We start from the raw sequence: 26,406 nt of genomic DNA, 5'->3' as shown, positions 1-26,406 counted from the left end.
AATAAAGTACGTGTAAAGACGTCATTAGAGATGATTGTGACATATATTTGTGCCAACAATAGCATTATGTCCTGAGTTATGAATTAGCTAATGCAAAATGTTCGTGCTTAAAATGTAATCCGAGGTATTATTGACCCCGACAACACATTCCGATTGTCGGAAAGTCCTACAGTTACATGTGTATTGTGTGTAGTTTAGTGTTTAGATTATATTTTCATTCGTAAATCTAGATTATGTGTAGCTTAGTTTAATCCTCTTAGTATTAATGAACAAATTAGGGATAGGGTGCTACACAACCTACGTTTTACGAAATTAAAGGTCAATTGAATGTGAACTTTGTTTAAAATGTGTCCTGTTATACATGAGAAGGTATAAAACAGTGACAGGATACATAAAACAAACATCCATTAAAACTGTCTTTTTAAAACATCCCTTAATGGTAAAGTAAAAACCTATTATAAAAGTGATAAATAACGGAAAAAATCGTTTATGATACGACCCCTATTTGAATGCATCACATTTGACACCACTCCAACCAGTCACACAAATGCCAAGTCTTGAACGGGACTGTGTGCAGCACGTTCAGACCCAAATCTGAATCTTTATACGTCAAATCTGTTTCGGTGAATTGGATAATTGCTTTGAAAAATTAAAGTTCAAAGTTTAATAAATGCAATTAAATAAACATGAAATTATTATTTAATGGTTTACTTACTAGTAACGAAGAATACCGTGCCTTCTTTTCAAAACCGCTTCGCCATCTATCGACACAATCAAATATTGCCACACGTTTTCATTGATTGAAATGTAACTGAAACAGTGCAGTCGAGTATTATTAACGTTGAACACGCTATGACCTCCTTCATAAATCGAATACTTAGCGAGCCAATCTGAAATGTTGTATTGGGTCCACAATTATGCATGAACACGGTGACAGGGAAGAACTTGGCACATACAAAATCAAAATTCTAAGCATGCACGGTCTGTCCGTCTCGGTTTGTGAAAAAGATACGTGTGTAATTGTAGTGTGAAAATTTCCCGTACCTACAATGACCACAGGATTATATTCACCACTCGACCTGCTTTTGTACAGAGTTGCTCATTTTGTATGACCAATGGATTTTATTAAAATGCAATCGGTTCAATTAAAGGTTCCAGCGATGCATGTTCTAACGACTGTTGAGGAGATACCGATTACACAGCAATACAGAATGTCGTTTTGCATAATGTATGTCGAGTATTCACGGGTTTCCTGTTTCAACCGACACCTTCAAGTGACAAGTCGCTTTTGATCCCTGACGCGTGTAATGTGCCCCGCCCCCTTTGACCCTATGTCAATAAGTGAAGATGTGACCCATTGACCCGGAAGCACTGACCGGGCACGCGCATCTGTCAAAGAAAGATGGCGGTGTGGCAAAACAAAGATTGGTGTTCAACTAGTTGTCGGCAAACTTTGTTACTGCTGGTAGCATGATAATTCCTCAAGATGTATTTGGCGAAGGCAAAGAAGCAGCTCGAGCAACAAGATGCAAAAGAGTTGCAGGAACGACGGGATCGCCATGTCGAGCGAGGATACCAGAGGTCCAATTCCACGTCTGGTATACCGGATAGGGTGCAAAAAGTTACCGAACTCAAACTTGATGATTTGCCTGATGGTGCCTGTTTTAGACCCAAAAATGTCTTACAGGGCGACCAGAAAAGCAGCGATACCGCTGTGCGACCTGCTGAGGTAAGAATATGTTAATTTTATAGATTTATTCTGTGAATTACTTTTGGATGGCGGATAAAACTGTTTGTTTACGGTTTGAAAGGTGTCAACTTACGAAGTCGATAGGCCTATTGTGTTTAGATGTTGATGTATCCACACTTCACTTTACACAAACATGCTTAAGCGTTTCAATTTAATTGAAATGGATTTAAAAAATATACTCCAACATTGCCGGTAGCTTGGCTGTATTTATTTACAGAGCAATATGGGTCAGATGGACTTAATGTTGGTGCATCAAGTAAAATATTGATTATTAACCAGCTGAAGGGTTGTTTGCGTCGGCAAGTTACACATGTTACCAAAGTGCTCTGTTTTGTATTTATTAGAACTTCAGGATAATACCTGGTGTTTGGCTATTAAACTATGATATCATTGTAATTTATTTTTTTAAAATTTCATAATAAACCTTTTTAAATGAAAGCTTAAGATTTGTTAAACTATGACAAATTAAGATGAATCTAAATAGAAATGGCTAACTTGTTTGAGATATTTAAGAAATAACATTGTAATTTATAGAGAAAATGTTTTCCATCAGTTGCTTGTTATTATTATATATTATTCACACTTTGCTAAGGATCAAATCATTGATTCAACAGAAAACTCTGATGTGGGGTCTAATTTGGTGTAAATATATTGTAAGCATGGATCCTAGGTTTTAGTATATCACTGCATTTTGTGGATCCCATACCTGCAATTGACAGGTGTTGTGTACTTGTCAATGACTCATTCCATGATTTGCAAAATGGTTGATTGGTGCCATGAAAACTATTTTTATGGTTTCTGTATCAGGTGCATAAGGTTAGATTAAAGTGGCTGTTTGCCTAAAGAGGGGTTACCATATCATTATTTATCCAAATTTAAATGAATACAATTTCAAATTATGAATCTATGTTGAAGTAAAGTTGGGAATTTTTGTGATCCTTTGCAAAGTGTGAGTAGTATATATATGAACATTATTTATTAATTACCCATTAACAATATTTTGAATTGTGATGAATATTTTTTGATAAATGTATCATATTTTCTGAATTTTCTTTCCTTTTTCACTCCTGACAAGATGTTATCAGCAAAACCACCACCCTCACCCATTATCCACTGATTACAGATTAGGTTATCAGAGATCTTTCCAGGCTTTCTTTTTATAGCTGACCCTATTGACACACTTACAAAGGCCACATCCATTGTTGAACCCAACTTGTCATTAATAAGATCAACTGGGAAACAAAGACTGACAATTGCTACTTATCAAAAGATTCTGCAAATAGCCACATGGTCTTGTAATCTCATCAGATATTCAATAAGGCCCCCAAGTGAATTGAGGATCTGGCAGCTGTTTGACCCTGAATACACACTCTTGCTGGCAATCAGGACTGTAAGCCCTGGGCAAGGTTCACATACATTAATCTATGGTCTACAGTGTTAAGCCTACCCCATGGGTGGCATTAGCTGACCAAGTGATAAAATGTCTTTGAGTTAGGACTTGTGTAATAATTAATTCCTGATAAGCCATTCTTAAACAGATGGAGAAAGAGTTACTTTAGGTATAATGTACAGATAACCATTTATGACATGGAACAATTACAAAAGGACATTTCCTTGTGTTCATTTATGAATGACTTTTACCACCAAGTCCAGAGTATGAATCGTGTAAAATGTAGTTGTAACTTTTATAGAAGTTGATGGTGACAACTAAAGGATAGTAGTGTCAGAAGTATTTGGTACCAATTCATGTGCATGTTACTTATTTTTTTGACAATATTCTTCTAAATATCCTGTATTATGCTCCCCTCTTAATATCTCAAGGGCAGTAGGGTAGCCTAGTGGTTAAAGCGTTTGCTCATCATTCCGAAGACCCGGGTTTGATTGAATACATGTGTACAGTGTGTGACACCCATTTCTGGGGTCCCCTGCCATTATACTGCTGGAATGTTGCTAAAAATGGCATAAAACTAAACTCACTTTTTCACACTCTTTAATAATGACCTTTGAGCATCTTGTAAGTAAGGAATGACACGTTTTGTGTGCCTTGTACTGAGGTAAAAAATGTCTGTGATGTGATATTATGTGTGTATATTTCATAGGGTTTTACAAATAATATAATATGATTGTGGAATAACCATAACGGGTGGAAATAACCCATTGCCCGACGTCCGAGTCCAGTGTTTTTTTCTGTTGGGCAAGCAGATTTGTATATCACACTGTACCGGTGTCAATTGACTTTCCAATGTTAACAATGTTGTTTATTTAAAAAATCAACAAGAAAACGGCCGGTATAGTGGAAAACTTATCAGGGCAAGTGATTTTACTTGTGTCGGTGTACCAGAGTACACTAGCAATTTTAAAGTTATTTCCACCCCTGCCATAAAAAATGGTGAAGTTTCACTGAGATTTGAACTATATTGGTGCTCTTCCACTCTATCTCTGACAACTACTTTAACTTACCAGTATTATGTTAATTGTGATTATTATAGCAAATATGGTAATATTTTGGAAACATGGAAAGTTCTTTGCCATAACTATGATTGGTATCAAGAATAGAAAAACACTTCATAGAAAAAACATTTGAGGAGTCAGACTTGCAGTATTAATAAACTTTGGTTTTATGTGTGTGTGCAAGTTAAAGCATATCTTCTATGATTCTCTTGTATTCTGAATGGATTTTGATTTATGACCGCAGATATTTCAAACATGGATGGAATTAACGTTTCTGTGTTACCCGATTATAAGCTCAGAAGTTGAGTAAGTTTAGCTCTGTGTCCTGTTTACTTTCTGTGCCCTAGCTGGATGCATGTTCGTTAATGTAAAAGTCCCTGAATGGATGATATGCCCACTCAGCAGATGGGAGCATCAGCTGTGAGTGCCACGACACAATGCCGCAAGATTTGCACATGTCTGTGTTACTGTGTATGATTGTTTTATCGATTAGGGCTATACCAGTCATTGATCTGACACCATGAGCACACAGTGAAGATAGACAACCCTGTTGCGGAGGCTGCTGCTTTCATGTCAGACTGCTTGTGGTCTCAGGGGTGGAAATAACTTTAAAATTGCTAGTGTACTCCGGTACAGTGGCACATGTAAAATCAGTTGGAGTCAACTGGACACCGGTACAGAGTGACATACAAATTTGCTAGCCCGACAAAAACAACAACACTGGACTGGGGCATCGGGCAATGGGTTATTTCCACCCCTGTATCTCTGTAGACTGAATCACAACAGATCGTTAATTGACCTAATTAGTCAGCTGTTACAAAACATACTGCCATTGGTCTGTCCTAGTTAGATGTTGTCTTCCAAATCAAACCTGAATGGTTAATGGGCTCTTGTCACAGCTGTGCATTGGAAATATGTAATTGGCCTCTCAATTTTCTAATGTCGTAGCACCAAACTGTAATATTACACAAGACCTAACTTATATTTTCTTAGTTTACAGGTACACTTATTTAGCCTTATCTTCCAACTATGGGGCGGTGGGGTAGCCTAGTGGTTAAAGCGTTCGCTCGTCACGCCGAAGACCCGGGTTCGATTCCCCACATGGGTACAATGTGTGAAGCCCATTTCTGGTGTCCCCCGCCGTGATATTGTTGGAATATTGCTAAAAGCGGCGTAAAACCATACTCACTCACTCACTCACTCACTCTCCCAACTATGACCTGCTTTTACATCAATTTCAGATGTACTGTTGGTGGAATAATAAGAAATCCATTAGTATGAATACCTATAGATTAAGAGCATCCATGACTGCATGATCAGTATCACAATGAATTACATAGATCAGGACCTATATTACCAAAGGCGACCTGATGGGATCCTGTGTCGGAATGTATGTCCCCAGCACCTATGCTAGTCACGAGAGGCAACTTAATGAATTGTATGGTCACACTCAGTGTCGTGACCCGTGATATTGCTGGAATATTGCTAAAAGCAGCATAAAACCAAACTCATTCACTCTCTGTGACTTGGTTGTTTACATGTCATAGTATCTCAATTGCATAGATTGATGTTCTTTATATCAATCATTGGATTGTCTAGTCAGGACTAGATTATTTACTGACTAGTAGTGTAGCTGGTATATTGCTGATTGTGGCATTAAACAATGTACAATACAGTTTACTGTTAGCTCCTTGACTCATAGTAAGCCTGTGTTAAATATGTTAAAGTATGGGAGTTACGATGGTATCAGCCAAGTATGGGAGTTACGATGGTATCAGCCAAGTATGGGAGTTACGATGGTTATAATTGTTATAACCTTTGCCTTGTCATACCCGTCATTACTGTTTCTGTATATGGTAGATGTCTAATCTGCCCCTTTGATCCCACTGAAATACATCTGAATGCGGTGTTATCCAAATCACAACTCATGCAAGCACCCAGCCAACTCACTCACTCACTCACTCACTCACTCACTCACTCACTCACTCACTCACTCACTCACTCACTCACTCACTCACTCACTCACTCACTCACTCACTCACTCACTCACTCACTCACTCACTCACTCACTCACTCACTCACTGTGAAGATCTGGGTTAGAACTGGTCTTCACCAACCCATGCTTGTTGTAAGAGGCGACTAACGGGATCAGGTGGTCAGACTTGCTGACTTGGTTGACATGTTATTATGTCCAAATTGCATAAATCGATGCTCATACTGTTTTACAGTTGATCATCTGTTCCACACTTGATATCTTCCACCACTACCATATAGCTGGAATATTACTGAGTGCGGCGTTAAACAACAAACAGTCAAACTGTACATATGTTTCATTTATAGTGTTTGAATACATCACTTGTTAACTTGTCTGAGGCATGCAAGATTCAGGAAGGACCAATGCCATTTCCTTGTGGACTACCACGTTCACCCAGGGATTGGGAAAGGCAGGGGCCATGGGCCATTTTGCACATTAGAATAAAAAATGGCCCATTAAAACTTTGAAGTTTACTATTGATACATGGGTAGTGGCCCATTCTAAATTCAGAAAATGGCTAATAATCCTGAAAATGACCGATTGTCAAAGTTCTCTATCCCAATCCCTGTTCACCTATAGGTTGATTGCACCTCTGTTGCACATCGTTATTGTGCACAATTGAGAATTAGAATGAATTTCTAACCTAATGTAAAACCTGACATACAGAGCAACAACAGCCAGTATTGGCTTGTCTACCAATCCATATTCACTAAGAGCGATAGAATAACCAAAGGAAAAAAACTGAGCATTCCTAGTTTATAATTCTGTGCATGTTACAGAAGGAAATCTCAATATCCACACTACACATTGTAATTTTGAACACTGGATATAAAACAACAGGCTGTGACAATCATGGGTTGCGAGGTACACAAAAATACTTGATTCCAACCTAATTGTACTTGGTGAAAATGAACAGTAATCAGTCCATGGCAACTGAATATTTAATACGTGAAGTGCTGGGGATTTGCATTTATTCTGAAGGGCACATTGAACTGTAGATTTGTCGGGATGGGTGCTTGGTATGGATGAGTATTGTCAAGTATGAAGATTGCAATCTTCAGAATTGATTGACCCGTGAAGGTCCGGGTTAGAATGAATCTTCAATAACCCATGCTTGTCGTAAGAGGCGACTAACGGGATTGGGTGGTCAGGCTTGCTGGCTTGGTTGACACATGTCATCAGTTCCCAGTTACGCAGATAGATGACGCATGCTGTTGATCACTGGATTGTCTGGCCCGCCATATAGCTGGAATATTGCTGAGTGCATCGTAAAACTAAACTCACTTACTCACTCACTCGGAGAATTAATTGTGAAGAGAGGTCTTTGAGATTTGCTCCAATAGTAACTGAAACTAGGGACCCTAAATCTTTTACCCACAAGGACATATTGACTTTCATGCTTACTTTCCAACACTGCATTGTATTGTGGTGTATTGCAATAGTAAATGACAGAATTATAGTAAGTATTGGAAACGGGACCATGTTTACTGAGTGCAGACATTAATCCGATTATATTGTTGTCTTCCCAGCTGATGTCTTGCCCTAAGTGCAGTGTTCACGAATGGTGTTTCAAAGTCACAGGACATTAGGTCCTGTAAGTTTCAGATGTCTGTCTGACCCATTGAAAATGCACAGGACCTATGGAATAAAATTATACACACATTTCAGATTAAATATTTCTTATAATTGACATTGAAATTATTAACAAACATAAGATTTATAAACAGCAAACAAGTGTCACGTGTCACATTAAACAACTTCAGTGAAAGTCATTGTGAAATATACAGTCAGACACTGGGGCCGGTGGGTTGTAGACTTCTGCCTGACCGTTAGCGAATCTGCCGGATTTGTCAGAGGGTCAGACGCTATTCGTGAACACTGAAGTGTACCGCAAATGTAAGAATTCCCAATTTGGAACAGTAACATCCCATTTCATGTAAATGTATGAATGCAGTGTTTCATGCAATTTTTAAAACTTATATAAGTACCCCTGAAATTAACAAAGTAATAATGTTCCCAATTTACCTGCCAACAACACATTGGTCGGAATCCTAGATTAGTAAGATCCTGCATGACGACAACACACATATCAGAATCTCACCTTTTGCATGGTTAGCTAGGAAATCAAATTCATTACCAGAATTGATGTCTTGTACATTACTTTTATCAAATCTGAAACTGACTCAATCGCCATGGAAACACAAATTGAATAAGTGAGCATTACTAAGCAGTATCAACTGTGGAGGTACTCATTAATGTAATAGACCTAGTGCAGTGATGCAATAAATTACTGTAAGTTATTCAGCTGATAAACCATAAACCTTTCATAAAAGGGTACTGATGAAGAACATGATTCTGATTAATATCAAAATTCATCTTATGTGAGATTTACAGAGACATGCTGCAAATGATAATCTTACAAGTATCGGTCCTTCTGGCTGGTAATCTTATTTTCATTTATCATGATTTGTTGAGCCGTTGTCGTGTAGAGTCGTTTGTGTCACTTAGGAAGGCTTGTGTTGAAATAGGAGCGGTAAAGCACTGAAACCATGGCTGGTGTCCGTCTCCTTGTTGTGAGATTTGAGACAGCAATCCCTGGAGGTGTAATACCCATGGAGTGATGTCGTAGGAACCCTTGACCTGCCACTTGATAAGTCTGTCTATTGTTACAGGGTTGTGGATTATAGTCAGTCAATCACTCTTGATCTCCACCCTACACGAATGTGCCCCGTGTTAATCCCTTAACGTACATTACACGATGAGATATAAATCACTGGCACAATATTGACCTTCGAGGCTTTGACATGATTTAATGTGGGCAAAAATAAAAACAATTCTTTATACAAAATATTCTGTAGGTATTTGTTTTAAAACCAACCAACACATATTTGAAAGTATTTGTTGTCATAAACAATGAGAAAACAGGAATAAGTTCCTAAATTCTTTTTACATGTAAAAAGAAAACAGTGAAAACCACTGCAGCACTTGTTTTAAGTATCAACTTCTGGGCCTAGATTTTCGAAGCTCTCTTAGCTAAGCTAAGATAGTCGTAAGTGCCATACATTAACATTAACTTACGACTATCTTAGCGCTAAGAGAGCTTCGAAAATCTAGGCCCTGGTTGATAGAGGTGCAGAGACATTGTTGTCCTTTCAAAATAGTTTGTCTCTTGTAAATTTGAAATGACCACTGAAAGGTTATTATTTCCCAGTTATATAATCCTGGATAATCTTTTTCCTTATGACCAGGAAATGTGATCTAATTCTCTGACAAGTTACAGTGTCATTAAGAGTTAACAATGACAGAATCAATATTTGCTCAAGTGGATTTTGAAAGTTTACCAGTGTTTACTGTTCAGTGGAGTTTTGAAAAAACTTTCAACTCCTGTTCAAGTGATTTAAGTATGTCACTATTTTTAAGTATGTGCTTGAATTAATGAAATGAATACATTGCCAAACCAATAGTTAATCAATAATCACAGAATATTGGACATGAAATTCACAGTGATGAAAATGAAGATTTACTGAGCCCAAAGATTCAGATACTAATTCAGGAAACCAAGAGGACCCCAGGAACCCTCCCGTAATTACTACTGCTATGTACGAGATTTCCTCTTTGCTTATCAGATAATTCCTGAGTAGATAAAAGTTACATGACTTTATGCACCCAGACTCCAGCCACTTATACAGACCCAAATCTTCAATTTTGTTAAGTAAGCTCAGCTGATATAGCCCATATAGCATATGCCTGGAGCATGTATGATCAGAGTTTAAACCTGCAGTAGGAAACCCCACCTGCAATGGATTGTTACATTTGTAAGTTCAATAAACATCAGAGATTGTTAGGGCTGGAACTTCCTTGAGCTTGCAATGGATTGTTAGGGGCACCTGCAATGACACAGTCATCCAATGACTGTTATGACTGTCAGTTGACTGTGTGGCAATAGGTTTAATCTTACTTGGAGTTAATGCATTCATTTCAATGGAACAGTATTAGAGTTGTTTCTGTATCACAGTGTTTAACAGCAGTGATGTGGCTTGTGGAAATCCCAGGCAAGAGGAAGTCCCCAGCAACAGATGCTGGCCCTCAGAGGTGTTCAATGAATCAGGTGTTCAGATCAAGTAGATCAACGCTCAATGTAGATAGCTCATCAACGTACTGCAATGGCATGGATCTGTGTTCACAGTATCACTCACTGGATGGTCTGGACCAGACAATCCAGTGAGTGATACTGTGAACACAGATCCATGCAACACATGATCATCTGCAAGCCATCATCATACAGTTGGAACATCGGAGTTTGGTGTTAAGGAAACGAAATAAGCAAACAAATTAGCAGTGATGTATTGTTATGCCATAGAGATTATCATGGTTAATACCGACCAAACAATTATCTGGGCTAATACGACTCATAACTCACATGGGAATTCTGGGTTATAACTCCCCAGCAACCTTTGCTTGGTTGGTTAAGCGTAATGAATATGTTAATTTTATATGAACATAACCTGATTGTTGCTCATAACTTCGACCACTGGTTTGTGTTGAGTTGATCATGTATGGTCACTGCTACAGCCCTTAAACATTGCTGATGTGCTGAACAATGCAGAAACAAACAGGTTTACTCTCTTCCAAGAATATTGCTGGGAATAATATGTTATAAATAAATTTGATTTCCTGACATGGTGTTGTGCTGTTGTGCTTATTGATGTTAATAGTTTTTTTATTTTCTGCACCTTTTTTATGTTAATGATTAAATCAGCAATCATTGGAGTCACTGTTGTCATCATCTATTTATAAGTATTGACTTCTAATATTTTTGTGGGTTGATGGAGGTATAATCAGTTTGTAATCTTGTTTTAATGTTTACATCTCCATAAACAGCCAAAAATATGTTTGAAAAATATTATTGTGGTATTGTAAACTGTTTTATATGTTTACATTTCCATAAACCAAAAATAATTTATTTGAACAATATTATTATGGTGAAGTTCTTGAAGTGTTGGGAGGGCGTCGGTGGGTGGTGGAGTGTGTGTGTTGGGAGGGGGTGGGGGTGTTGGATGGTGTGTGTGCATGCGTCGTGTTGGGAGGGTGTGTGTGTGTGGTGGAGTATGTGTGTTGGGAGGGGGTGGGGTGGTTTGTGTGCGTGCGTGCATGCATGTGTTGGGAGGGTGTGTGTGGGTGGTGGAGTGTGTTGGGTGGTGTGTGTGCGTGCATGCAGGTTGTGGGAGGGTGTGTGTGGGTGGTGGAGTGTGTGTGTCGGGAGGGGTGTGGGGTGTGTTGGGTGGTGGTGTGTGTGCGTGCTACATGCATGTGTTGGGAGGGTTTGTGTGTCGGGAGGGGGGTGGGGTGTTGGAGTGTGTGAGTAGGTAGGTGGACATGGAATATTGTAGACTACCGCTTAGTCTCTGATTGTGTATAATTTTGATAGTAACAAACAAACCCATTTAAATTGAAAAGGAGCCCAAGGCAGTGCAGAGATTCAGAACCTGAGGAAATCTAGACTTGCTTCATTTAGGGCTTTAGCACTACAGAGGGGGCTAGGCAGTAGGGAAAATAATGTGGTTCAGGGACTGTGAGACAGACTAGGAGTATTGCTGATAACGGTTGAAACAATCACACTGTAGTATTGTTGTCATACTACATAAAGTTTGTCTGGTAAGACCGGAGTTTGACAATAAATAATTCACTAGCCAAAGCTAAATCTGCTGTTCATTAGCAGATCAGGTTTCAGCATTGATTTGTAACACCCTCTTTTCCTCCAGCATTTTAGTTGTGTTTGGCTATTCTGGTCTGTCTGTTTCCTTGCAGAACAAGTCTAGGTCATCGAACATGCCTAACATGTGTATACCTATACTTCTTGTCCAGCTTCCCTTCCATGCTATGGGACTGATAAGAAGGAAAAGCCAAAATGTCATGTTAGTTTCATACTTTATTCTGCCTGTCTCAAAATAAGGTCTTACGTTGACAAGCTCTGCTATCTAACTGACCCTCGCGGGCAGTGACGTGTCCCCTCGTCAACAATTTCGCCACAGAAGCACATGGTTTCCGCAAAGCAGGGTGTGTTTTTACCACATCACACCCGGAATCTCATCTGTCACGTTTTGGCGCGCAAAACCTCCTGAACAGTATTCTGTTGTTGTACCAGGAGATTTAAGAAAATACGCACTGTCACTTGTGAACACAGGGACTTGCACCATGGCTATTTGTGTCAGGTAAAACCACTGTTAAAAACACGCAACATGACCAAGGCTGTGCAGTTTCTTGATACTCCAAGCAACTACCTGCATCTTCAAGCTGCATCCTTTGACTGGGTTTGAATCCCAGATTTGTCCTGTTCATTGACGATCAGCTCTGTCAGCACCATTCTTGTGTTCATTGGGATGGTGGGGTAGCCTAGTGGTTGAACCCGAGTTAGATTCCCCACATGGGTACAATGTGTGAAGCCAATTTCTGGTGTCCCCCGCCGTGATATTGCTGGAATATTGCTAAAAGCAGCATTAAACTAGACTCACTCACTCACTCATGTGTTCATTAGATTTATCAAAGTGGTACACCTGTGCCTCTGTTCCTTATTAGGTGATATAAATGCAATAATGTGTTTTATGGTTCCCAAACCACACTCACTCACTCTGACAGACACAGAATATGGTTTACTTGCTCCATTCACATCAGTAGTGTGAAGCCCATTTCTGGTGTCCCCGTGCCGTGGTATTGCTGGAATATTGCTAAAAGCGGCATAAAACTAAACTCACTCACTCACATCAGTCTAGAATTCCCAGGACACTGTTTTGAGGCAGTGTTTGGAGTACAGACGGTTTGGGGATAGCTGTATCTATTTATAGACAAGCACATGTAAGAGATAGGTGCGAGGAGCTGTGAGGAGCCTGCATGTATATGCTCCTGATGAGACAGGAATGTTTTGCATGTTTTATCACTGTCTGAGCACCCGCTCACCTTGACTTTACCTGTCTGGAGCTGTAACTTACGTTCGTCATTGAGGAGAGAAAAATACTAGTTTTTTTATGTCGTAAGCACAAATGATAGCAATGTCTTTGCAATATGCCTTGTTTAAGTTTCACAAGGAGCTGATGTTAGTCATCACTATTTATAGAGTGAAAAATAAGCGTGTCAAGGTATTTTGTGAAGCCTATTCACGAACACTTCAACTCAGGGCTAAATAATGGAGGATATTGTCTGCTGTTTTGTATGCAGGGCGTGAGCTGGAAGGATTAATATTATATTAGTACAGAAACTTTGATTTGAAGATATTTCTATTTTAATGAATATTGTTCAGGGATTGGTAAAGTTAGGGGCCTTGGGCCAGGGGCCATTTTGCACATTAGAATAAAAAATGGCCCATTAAACATTTGAAGTTTACTATAGATACAAGGGCAGTGGCCCATTCTAAATTCAGAAAATGGCTAATACTCCTGAAAATCGCCCATTGTCAAAGTTCTGTATCCCAATCCCTGTTTGTTCCTCATTGGATTGATAATTACAATACTGTTCCCATTTTAAACAGCTGTGCAATGTGTGAAGCCCATTTCTGGTGTCCCCCGCCGTCATGTTGCTGGAATATTGCTAAAAGCGGCATAAAACCAAACTCAGTCAATCAGTAAACAGCTGTGGGTACCATGGGGTGTATATAAAATAATGTCATTGTACTCCTATCATTGCTCATAATACAATCACTGGATTGCCTGGTCCAGACAGTCAATATGCAGATCCCAGTTACATGGCTGCTGTGTGTGGTGTTTCATCATAGCAAAGCGCAACATTGCTGAAACTAACACCATTCATTTGATACCACCTGAAACGCTGAGTTACATTTCATGATGGTGTGTTGAGCTATACCCAGCTTGGAGAATGAAAGCGACTATGAGGACAGCGTACTGCACTGAGATTCTGTAGTATTGTCGGATTAGCATTAAATGTCATTCATCTCACTTAAATGTCTGCCGGCTGGCAGTATGTCTGAATAGAGTCTTGGTCAAGAGAGAGCCTGGGGAGATGTATCAGCAATTTAAGCGTGATTCCAGGAATCGGTGGTAATATTACTTCCATGATTATAGCCAATAGACTGTACAGGGATGCTTTTCTGGAGGCTATGAAATTAGATAGACTAATGTGATATGCAGTGCTGCACTCATTTATTGATCAGCGATTGAGCTTTCACATGAGTTGGTCGATAAGTACTTTCTTAGCCTGCTGTCCAACAGCATGTGACTGGTACTACCTCACCAGCAAAACGGCTTAGTCTCTAAACTGATGCAGTTGATTCTGAGTCAATATTTCATCAATTTTGTCTGCATTTGTGTCGTGTGTAGACAGTCTGGAGCCACTGCAAGCTTCAGGGGATTAATTACTGTACTGTGATTGGCCGTAAGGGCATTGCCTTACCGTCCATGTCCAACCAGGTCGCAGTTTGGACATTGACATGGAAACACACTCTGAATTGGTGTATGCTTAGTGTGGTTTGTTTTTTAAACTGTTATTAGAAGTTAGGTATAATATTGCAGTGGTATCAGTGGAAACCTCAACATTTTTTTTCCCTATTTTTGATATTAATCTGATTTTGTAGGTGATAAGAAAAGGCCTGGGGGTGGTTTTGGCCCAGACATCTTTGATTTGACAGTTGACAAATGTGACTGTAATCCAGGCTATTTCGATACCAGCTAAAGCATACAACTGTGTCATCATGTTCATTATTAGAGCTGACGGCCAGATCTGATTGTGTGAGATATGATCAGTATGAAGATATGTATGGCATAGCATTCCGTGAAAGAACAGTGGCAATATTCTATAAACTACAAATATAAACACAGTAGGTACAAAATTTAGAAATGCAAAGATACATCCACATATATATATAAAGTACATTATTGTTATATTATTTTGAAAACATGCAGTATAATGACATGGAAACAATATGAGGATTGACATTTTGTATTTAGATTATGTTTACAGATTTTCACTTCCTGTTTAACACATCCTGTACATGCTGTTCCTGATTCTCTCCATGAAGTATCTGGTTGAGATACTTGAACACTTGTACTTGTATCATGTATCAAATTTGAGCTGCTTATTGTAAGTGCCTAGCCTTAATTATTACTTCACCCAGCACAACTAATACCAACATTGTTGATAGGCCACACACATTTTTTTATGCTGGTCTTTACTGATTTTCTTGTCCATTCTGAATTGTCCGAGTTGGAAAATGCATTAGTGAGACATCAATAATTCATGAAAAAATGTATTGACTTGAATATATGTTTGATGTGTATGAAAAGAGGTCACAGCTTATGTGCTTTTCTGGGTTTTTTAAATTGAAATCTAACAATGATATATGTAAAGTGTTAATGTTATTTTATTCCCCCTCCTAATATTTTTAGAACATCTAATATCAAAATATATTTGCATACATTGGGATTGTATTTGTTTGAAGATAAAATATTTGAGGAAACAAAAATATGACATTATCTGAAAATATTTGTTTCTTAGAAAATATAGTTATTTTTACCAACTGATTAGGAATTTTTGTTAGGTGGATCTGTAAACCACAACAAAAAGTCTAATTATAAAAGCTCTATGTAGACCAACATTTTGGCACCAGCAGCCTTAAGGAAGGAAAAACATTTTACTGAGAACCTGAGCTAACAAGTGGGTCAATACTTGTATCTCTGGCGTCTTATCCAAGATAAGAAATATAGGATTCACTGGGTCTCAATGTAGGCTTTGTTTTCTTTGTTCCTTTCTGTTTTCCAAACACTTAAGTCGGCCAAGATGTTACCGTAGCAGTAACACCATTGTCAAGTCAGTGGTGGAAAAGAATAGGCCACCAATAGCAAATGAGTGTGATGAAAAGGTTTATTTCTTTTCCATTGAAGTCACTGTTGTTGTTATAGATACGGCTAGCCTTGTGCCCATCAGGTATATGGCTGTGGCAATTTAATCTAGTGACTTTCAAAATCTTATAATTTTAAAATTACTATCATTACGTGTTAGATAATTAATTCAGACTTTTATCCAGAGTTCATAATCATGATTTATCTTTACAACTATGAGGAAATGCAGTATTACATAAGTTTGTTCCCAAACATTCCTGATCTGTCAGTATTGGAATGAGTGAGTTTAGTTTCATGCCGCACTCAGCAATATTCCAGATATTTGGCAGCGGTCTGTAAATAATCGAGCCTGGACCAGACAATCCATTGATCAACAGCATGAGCATCGATCTGCGCAATTGGGATCCGATGACATGTGTCAACCAAGTCAGCGAGTCTGACCACCCGATCACGTTAGTCGCCTCTTACAACAAGCATGGGTTACTGAAGATCAGTTCTAACCCGGATCTTCACGGGTCCTGTCAGTATTGGAAGAAAACAATAAATGATCAGAATTTCACCCAGCAGGTCACACAGAGGAATGCATGACCACTTGTTGTCTCACAGTCCGTGAACCACATTATTTTCCGTTCCGCTCAGCCCTCTCTGCAATGCTAAGTCTAGATTCCCTCAGGTTCAGGTTTTGAATTCCCATCTCACTGGGGCTCATTTTCAGTTGATGTGTTTCTATCAAACTGATCTATATTCAGAGACAAAGAACTAGCCTAGGCCACTTGCTTTGGGCCATGTTAATGTTAACATCAAAGGGGCGGTGGGGTAGCCTAGTGGTTAAAGCATTGGCGCGTCACGCCATAGACCCGGGTTCGAATCCCCACATGGGTACAATGTGTGAAACCCATTTCTGGTGTCCCCCGCCGTGATGTTGCTGGAATATTGCTAAAAGCAGCGTAAAACCAAACTCAGTCAGTCAGTCAGTTAACATCAACAAAAGACACTAATCCAGCTGCCTAAACCTAATTTTATGAATTCTGAGATGTAGAACTTCATATAATATGGGCAACCTATGTTTGTTGTAAAAAGGTCACCAAATGTATCACCTACATTGGCTTGTTGACTTGGGGTACTACCCCAACTTTGTACATAATGACTCAAAGTTTTACTGTCACTGGATAGGTCTAGTCTGAATTATTTACTGGGTGCGATCATAAAGCTGGAATATGGCTAAGTGTAGGGTCAAACATGAAAATAAAAAGCAAAATCCTGAAATTGGGAAGGTTTTCTTTTGTAATTCAGCACTGGAACAAACAACTTGTTAGTTTGTACGACATCAATTATGGGAATTAGCCATCGAGTAAGATCACTTTGTGAAAAAAGACAGGTCTAAAATTCATCCAGAATCATCTACCACAGTAAAGTTGAAGACATGGACCCCGAATGTAGCTTGACCCCTTATTTGGCCCAACAGAAGCTGGTCTGGTCCAACCACATCCCCAAGGGAGGTAATTAGCATGGATTCACAGACATGTTTCTCAATGCATTGATCATCAGCAGGGAGGCTACACATCAGCCCAGATGAGCTCATGCTGTGTTTTCACAGCGTCCCTGTAACATGACCACCTCCATTTAGCTAATTGACCAGCTAAGACTCAAGTAGGGAGGATACCACTAGTTGTCAGGGGATTACAATACCCAACCATTTCTCATGGTGAGAGCCAGTGCAGGATAGTCGGAACAGTTTCCACTGGTATAGATCAACACTGTTCTGGCACATGTCATTTTTTACATGGCTGCATTTTGACAGTGTCAGGTTATCTTGGTTTGATATGCATTCTTTTGTGACGTGATTCACTTTTAGTGTTTTAGAACTCCTCGTCTCTGCTTCTTGTTTTTGTTATTCATGTCAGCTATATTTTTCCTTGTCTTTTCTTTTCTTATTCAACTGCAAAAGAGTGAAAGACAGGGTCCTTTCAATCATGTCAGTTTTGTGTCGTGCAAGTTTGAAGACATGTATATGCAGTTTAGATAAGAGACTGGTAATTATTCTAAGGAGGGGTGGTCCAATGAGATTACGGATGGTGTCATGAAAAAATGACCAAGCACAGGAGATATCGCAAAACTGTTTCACAACTTTATTGGGGTAGAAGAGGGCTCAATGCCAAGATAAAGTTCTATTTCTTCCTAAATCAGAGTTTTAAATTTCAACATTGTTTAGGATTAGTCAGTCTTGGCAGGGAAAGAGAGATGTAAAAATCAATAATGTATGATTTGTTTTGGAAGTTAGGGATGTGTGTGTGTGTGTGTGTGCGTGCGTGCATGCGTGCGTGTGTGTAAGCATGATATAAGATTTGGGAAGGGTGAAAAATAAGATGCTGACAATCCTAGAACTACTTGTGAATGTTCAAGGGTAAAATCTCTGTACGGATAATCTATACCGGAAAAACAATCTGTGCAATGGTAAAGGTATAATTTGGGCAAGGAGACTTTATTTCATTAGTATGCCTATATTTCATTCGGCAAAGGCTGTGAGAAATGAAGCTTGTTCCCTATACATGTGTATCCAATTCTTATCAGAGTTTAGCTGAAGTTCAGAGTAATTTTGGTACATTTTCTGATGAGTATCATGCTGTGTGTTTTTGATATTTGAGTAGTGACTGAGATGAAATTGAGACCCAAGACAGAAGAACATGTGATACTCTGGCCCTGACTTGGATAAAGGCACAATCATGCCTTGGCCAGTGGAACCTCTTACGTGATTGTCTTGATTTGGGACCAGTGCAATGAAGTTATTCCATCTCAGTTATTTCTTAAGGGAGCACTTCTGTAATGGAGCGTAGACATGTACTGTACAAAATGGCTGTCAGGGATGAATCCTAATGAGAAAGGTTTTTTAATAAGTTAAATGGAGTCAATGGAAGGAGATCCTTTTTGAAGTCCTTACTGTACAATGTTTATCAAGTGTTGCTGAAAGACCTTTAAGAAGTACCTATTTGCAAGTACTGTTTGAGTTGTCACCTTTAGCGGTCAATCCTGGAAGATCTCAAAGATGTTTCTGTAAGCTGTGTCTACTACATGAGACCCTTTAAGAAGATCTTCAAAAGAGATCTCCTTTAAGAAATGTCTACTGGATAAGACCCTCTATACAGTGCTTGCTGGAAAAACCCCAAGAGAGATCTCCTTTAAAAGGTGTAAGATCTTCACATGAAGTGGCACCTGGATGAGATTTGTGGAGCACTTTCTGGAAGATTTTGTTTAAGAATCAATACTTCTTTAAATAGTGTGATTTGAACATGCTTTGTGAAATATTTTAGAATCATAATATGCATGAGGTCAAAGTTAACCATGAAAACAAATACCTGTTTCTGAAAGAAGGTATGAAATGTTGGTAAACAGAAATACATGTTGCAAATTCTGATAAAGAATGTATTTAAAATATGACCTACTGACATAACAGTTTAAAAAAAATAAGTGCCCTTAAAAAAACTTGAAAGGTTGACAGACGCCCTGTTTGAGAAAAAGGATGGTTTCCTTTAAGAGAAGATATTCAAAATATTTACTTTAGCTAATCTCAAAAATAGCCTGTGATGAGAAAATCGTAATATTTGATTTCATTGGGAATTGTTACTAGGGAACTTAAGGATTTATCAACGTAGATATTTAAAGGTTGCAGCATAGCCATGATAACGGTGTGACAATATTGGTTTCCCAAGATAGCCATAAGGAGCTCCATCCTTTCCGTTCGGGAATATATGACATCCGTTGACATGGGTTCTCCAGATCTAGGTCTCATCCCAGCATTGTGAAATCTGGCCATGTAGTAGGTGGTATGTGTGAAGCATATTGATTATAGCTTAAGGCATGCTAGTCATGGATGGTGCATGCTGGGAAGATGAAGGGGGCACCTGCTCCACTCACATTACCCTCCATGTTCAAGCTTCAGTGTGTTGGAGTGAACTGACTTGTAGAAGTTGGTTTAAGTCTCTTTTTCGTTTACCTCTTTTGGGAGAACATTGAACATTTTGGAAGTGAATAATGTGACATGTGACCAGAATCAAACTTATAAAAGGAAAAATAGTCCTCAGGCATAAAGTTTTTGTAAAGGTAATTCTTGTCATACGTTTGATTAGAATTCCAAAACCATTCCACAAAGAAATAGCATCAGTCAGCTGTCACATGTGGTATTCAACTTTAATTCCCAATGTTAAGACAGAAATATGAGTCTTTAACTTCTACTCTGTGTTGAAAATAGTTTTGTAACATATGCCCTTACATGGTTATTTTGTATTTACCAGAATTCTTTTGGAACATTATAAGATGGAATAGCTGTATTTTGTTTCCAATCAAACTATCCTGGAAAGTTAGTACCTCTTTTCTTGATGTGAGCCTTTCATTAAATCTGTGAACTTGCTGACAAGGAACATTGAAATTAGTGGTGTTCCGTTTAATTTAAATAGTCAAAGATTGGTCGCAGTGGCCAAACGACCAAGCAATCGATCACATTTTCTCATAATCGAACACAAACAATTTTGGAACCGCTGTAATACAATTTGAAATACTTGATGATGGAACATATCTAGGATGCTGTCAGGGCCGGAAAACGTGTTTAATTCTTAGAAAACTCACTTCACTTTCTGAAAAGTCATGACTGAATATTTCTTTAAGAATCTGGGAAGTTTATGTTACACTAGAACTGAATCATTTTACACTGGATGTGAAATATGCAAATGTAATTTGTGCACTTTTAAATAAGACAAAAAACAACAACAGAGAACCAAATGTTTTTTCTTTATACTTATCTGCAACTACAACCTGAATAGGAAAATCTAAAAAATGACGCTAACCAATTTTTTTCGATGATTGGTCGTTGGTATTGAACCAATCATCAATTGTGAGATTTTAACCAATTCCCAACACTAATTAAAATGACGTCTTTTATACTGTGATTCAGCACCTATCTGTGTGAAGATCTGACAGACCTTCTTTAGAAGGTCACATTAGATGATCTTAGCAATCAACTAATCACTGTCGAAGCTTACAAGTTGTCACTATTATGAACAAGCTGAACACTAGATCAGCACATCTGATTTTTGTAGTTTAACATGAAAGTTAATGGCAATTTTTTTTTCTGTGCCGTGGCATTTGCATAGGTACTTTGTCAAAGCAAAATGTGTATGGGGTTGTATTTTTTTCAGTGGAAAATATTCACATCGGTGACACATACTGCATTTGATAGCACACAATGATAAATAAAATGGTAAATATAACAGAAGAACTGTTTCAGAAAGCTGATATGATTATATCAGAGTGAGTGAGTGAGTGAGATTTTACTGAGCTTGAATTCATATATTTAAAGTGATAGAAATGCAATTTGTTTTAAAGGTGCCATAGAGCACCAGACAGATAATTCATGTGTGCCTTCGTGGAAATAAGCTTGCCCATACCTATTGACGATCCAATTAAACTTAAAACATTGCAACAATTGTGTCATTTCAATTCATTCAATGATTGTTAAATAAAATAGGTAAACATCATGTAAACCTGTAAACTTGAGAGCTGGATTTCCTAGATCCTAGACACTAGCAAGACTGCAAGAATAGTACAGCTTTATTTCTCCTGGTTCCTTAAGCTAACCCACAAACTATGTTATCTTCCAATCCACAGGGTTTCCTGTAATGCGGACTGGCATTCAAATTGGCCACGCCCACATTAAGCAGTGACATTGAGAGTGCCACCGATCCACAGTTTGATGGGGGCCAAACATAGGCCTTGAATATTATCAAACTTATCACATTTTTCATTAAACAAATCATGGTGTGTATTATGTTTTAGAGCTGTGATGATATATCGTAGTATCGATAATTGTGATACTTTATCTGACGATAAATATATGGATACGTTTTTATATGTGATAAGTGATATGTATCGTTGACCTTAAAATTGTTAATTTTCATTAGATATTGACGGTTATGTCAAAACTTCTTGCTATTAAAATATGATTTTTTAGAGAAAATAACTAAAGAAAGCATATCGTGATATGCATCGAATCGAATTGTATTGTTCCAAGATATCGCGATATGTATCGTATCGTGAAATTTCTGTATAGTCACACCTTTATTATTTTTATAATTTTTGTCGTGCAGGTAGGACAAATTGAAAATATTTCATCCATGCCATTTCAATATTTAACGTGCCATGCAAAGTAAGTACTATTTCAATCCCAGAGTTATAATTGTGAAGGCATATACCCTCGCTCTTGGGGAATCCAGCATTAGAATTGGTCCCCAGCATCTTATGTGTGCTGTTCAAAGGAGATCGAATGGATGATCATATAGTCAGTCACTGGCTCGTCTGATCCAGACTTGATTATTTGCAGTCCACATAACATGAATCTTTCAGACATTACCCCATACAGTTTCCGACCGTGTGGAGTCTGTGGACCGCTGCCATATAGCTGGAATATTGCTCAGTGCGGGTAAAACTTCACTCACACACTCTCTCACTCACTCACTCACTCACTCTGAGTGAGTGTCTTGTTTTACTGTTTATGCTTATAATTCAGCCATCTGAGAGTGGATTAGGCACACAAACAATAATGATCCTGATTTTCAGCATGATGAACCAACACAATAACCACTAGATTAGAAAATGTGCCAAATTGGAACGGACTTTGTAATATCAGTGTAATGAGAAGTGTCACATAAAACTTCAACCTTTGGAGGGAATTGTTGGTGTTCCTCATCAGCGAAGATAAGCAGAATTGATTTATTGCAGTAAAGTATCCTCTTTCTGTTTGGTTTGATTGTTGTTGGAGAATTGTTGTTTATTACTGCCTGGTGTATAAACGATATTCATCCTGCTGAGGGCCTGTCATTGTCAGGGTAATCAGTCTGGATAATAGGCATATTGGTTGTGATGTGTCCAGAGCCATTAGATACTGATTGCTGAATAGTGTCGTCTCTGAGGATGTTGTCATTGTCAGGAGAATACTGTTACTCAATGCTTTATAAATGTCAACATCAGGTTTTATTATATGCCATTACTATATATAGATGGATCGGCTAGGAACCTGTTTCACTGGTAGTTTTGGATTTTGGATTAGAACAGGTATCCAGGAACCTGTGATTATGTTGTCGTACTAACTGGGTCAGGACTCGTGAAGATGTGGGTTAGAATTGATCCTCAGTAATCCATGCTTCGTGACACATGTCATCATAACCCAAGTGCGTAGATTGATGCTCATGCTGTTGATCAGTGGATTGTCTGGTCCAGACTCATTATTTATAGACTGCCGCCATATAGCTATGATATTGCTGAGGGAGGTGTAAAACTAAACTCACTCACTCACTGGGTCAGGTGGATTTGTTTGATGGCTTGCTGACAACAGGGATCATTGCTCAGACTAGAGATGCCCATCACTGGCTTGTCTGGTCTAACTTGATTGTTTACTCTCTACAGTCATGTAACGCATGTGTACATTTTGATTCCTTCCTGGTGATACAGAGGGTGTGATTGGATCCAAACGTTTAACAGAAAATGCTGTGGCTGTTGTGTTTGTTCCTCAAAGCGATCGTAGCGCTACGACAGTCGTAAGTCTATGTTAAAGTATGGGAGTTACGATCACCTTAACGCTATGATTGCTTTCAGGAATGGGGCCCAGGTTTTAGACTGACGCTTAGTCTCTGAATATATATAAATTTGATAGAAAAGGAGCCTCAGTGAGATGGGAAATTCAGTACCTGGGGAAATCTAGACTTGTTTCATATAGGGCTTTAGCATTGCAGGGAGAGCTTGGCAGTAGGGGAAATAATGTGGTTCAGGGACTGTGAGACAGAATACCCCACTTTCAACTTTCACTTTTTCAAGCCTCATTTTTGTAAATCATTCCTTGTTTCATAAGTTCACTTAATAATAATCTTCATCTTCCTGTTGATATTTAGTCGTTTACTAGATTAAAATCAGGTCCTGTTCCCCATGGTGACATCCCATCGCCGCAGCTCAGCCTTGTTTGCGATGGAGGGCCAAATCATACCACTGGACTCTAGATGGCCAGCTCTTCGCTGGAAGGGGCCTTCTGCTGTGGGTTTCTTCATCCCTAGTGCGATTTTGGGCCAGGACTCACGAAGCCTCTCGTGATCATGGTAGTTTGTGTCAACACGAGGTGCCCAGTGAACTCTGACGCAGAGTTCACCAACACGACTCCGCTGCTAGAGCCATTACCACTGTTTATTTTTTAATAGAGATAGGAAATACGCCACCATAACTTCCTCATCAGTATGCTGGGATAGGAAATTCATCATTTCTTCTGTGCATCTTTCGAGATACTGTATATATTGGATGGTAAATCAGATCTCTCTTCACCTAAATATGGGCAACCCCTGCCAGACATCCTGATATTGCCGATTGCCGCGGTGCCATAAACAGCCTTAAAGCCATAATAGTTCAACGCCAGAGGCGATAAGTTTGGAAACAAATGAGATTCTCCATCACCAGATTTCAGACACTCCACTTCTGAAGATGATAGGATGATCTATCCTTGTTTCATAAGTTCCTTAATAATAATCTTCATCTTCCTGTTGAGATTAAAATCATCAAAAACTGTTTGTCCAAGTAGCCTTAGATGTGTTTTTCTTGGTCAGGTGTGTAGTCATGCCCTGGTGTTGTATGTAGAGCTCAATCTGTCAACTCCTTGTTATCCTGAAATTTGCTTCACCTCAAGGCTGCAAAATAGAGCTGCTGTCTACAAGCCTAATTCTAACTGTACCTGGATCTATCTAGTTAAACTTTGATGCCAACATCAGCAGCTTGGCTATCTAAACTTGGATCGATTCTGCTGTGTGTTTTTGTATCATGGTAGTTTGTGTCAAGGTGCCCAGTGAACTCTGAAATGAGCCATTACCACTGTTTATTTTTTTAACGTTTACATGTAGCTAAAATTCACAAACTTGCGTTAAATCATTTCTTATTGCCAATAAATTTAAATTTTGGAAACAAAAAAATATATGTAGTATAACCAGAGACCATATAATCTATTGTATGGTCTCTGGTATAATATGACTTGCTAATTATTGTTTGTGATAAATCTGATGCCGACCCTTGTGTCATGTTTGTGATACTTGAAAGTCAAGGTCACTGAAATTCAGTAACCATACATCAGACTTTTTCTAAATGATTTGAAAAAATAGGAACAATTGGTTTGATATGACTCACTAATGTAACGCCTTTAAAAAGGTAATGTTGGTTTCTGCAGTTTGCATTACATTTATGATCCTTCGAGCATTTTTTGTGAACAATGCTGATGAATAATGCTGACAATGTCGGCAGCTTCTTATGCCATCTGCGAGGCAGCATTCTTCCCAAAGTCAGGAAGCACCCAGTACACCGACCATCTGTGATGCCAGTGAGTGGATGGGGAACACCTTACCTACAGAGTGTTCCCTTGTTAGAGAAACTCAACACCAGATGGCGTGTATGTCAGTAGGTCACCACGGTTACTGCCCCATCACGATTATCGTGGGGAAAACGCCTAGAAGAAGAGAAAACAATGTTGTTGAATAGCATAGCAGAGATTTTTTCATGATTCTGTATTCATGGTCATGCATGGAACTATTTTCATCAGGAAAAGGAATTAATTTCTTTACGTGATGACTTCATCTTTGCTTGTGCTTGCCATGGGCCATGGAGAATGGATGGGATAGATTATTGGGTTATCAAAGGTTATCTGGTACCGATCAGAGAAATTTATGCTGAAGATCAGAGAAGGAATGAACATGAAGTATCACGAGTAAAATATGATGATTTCTTTGGTTAATACAATAATATCTGTCAGAACGTGAATTTGGTGTTTGGATGAGGTTCAAGCATGTATATCACTGGCAGTGGCAGAGTGAAATATACAGAAAATCTTTGTCTAAAAAGAAAATAGTAGCCGACTTGCAGACTTATGTATCTTCCAGCAGTAGGCAATGTACAATGACATGCAAGCACGGAACCTGGTCATGGGATTGAATCAAACCCACAATCCCCATATGGTTTTAAATATATTCAAATATATTCATACAGTCAAAACGTAATATAGTTGTCATATTTGCTGGAATATACTGAGTGTGTCATTATATAATTTAAATATATACAAAGGGTAAGCACAAGAATACCCAGTCTTGACTGTTCATAGATTTCTGTCCACCTGGTGTAAAAGTCAAACGAGGTTTTTAGGTATATATGAATGGACCACTGAGGACGGCTGATGACACTCTGATAGTAGTTATACTATGGGAAATACGGTAGATGAAGTCATCATTACACACCAGCTAGATAGTTATGTGTGGTAA

General features: G+C 38.6%; 1 protein-coding gene across 2 annotated transcripts in view; it reads left to right on the top strand.

Moving 5' to 3' along the window:
- Positions 1-1,383: 1,383 nt before the first annotated feature.
- Positions 1,384-26,406, top strand: part of LOC124267805 — a 101,015-nt gene continuing 75,992 nt past the window's right edge. Inside the window, exon 1 of one of the 2 annotated variants that reach the window (XM_046702792.1) lies at positions 1,384-1,729. In XM_046702792.1, coding sequence (XP_046558748.1) covers positions 1,487-1,729 — 243 coding nt within the window. In that variant the 5' untranslated portion in view covers positions 1,384-1,486. The remainder of the gene's footprint in view (positions 1,730-26,406) is intronic. The other variant, XM_046702793.1, reaches the window with a different exon arrangement.

Source organism: Haliotis rubra, unplaced genomic scaffold (assembly GCF_003918875.1).
Source record: "Haliotis rubra isolate DU_JTF1 unplaced genomic scaffold, ASM391887v1 Scf134, whole genome shotgun sequence".
Lineage (NCBI taxonomy): Eukaryota > Metazoa > Mollusca > Gastropoda > Lepetellida > Haliotidae > Haliotis > Haliotis rubra.
Note: the sequence above shows the minus strand (reverse complement) of the source record. Positions and strands in the feature narration are given on the sequence as shown.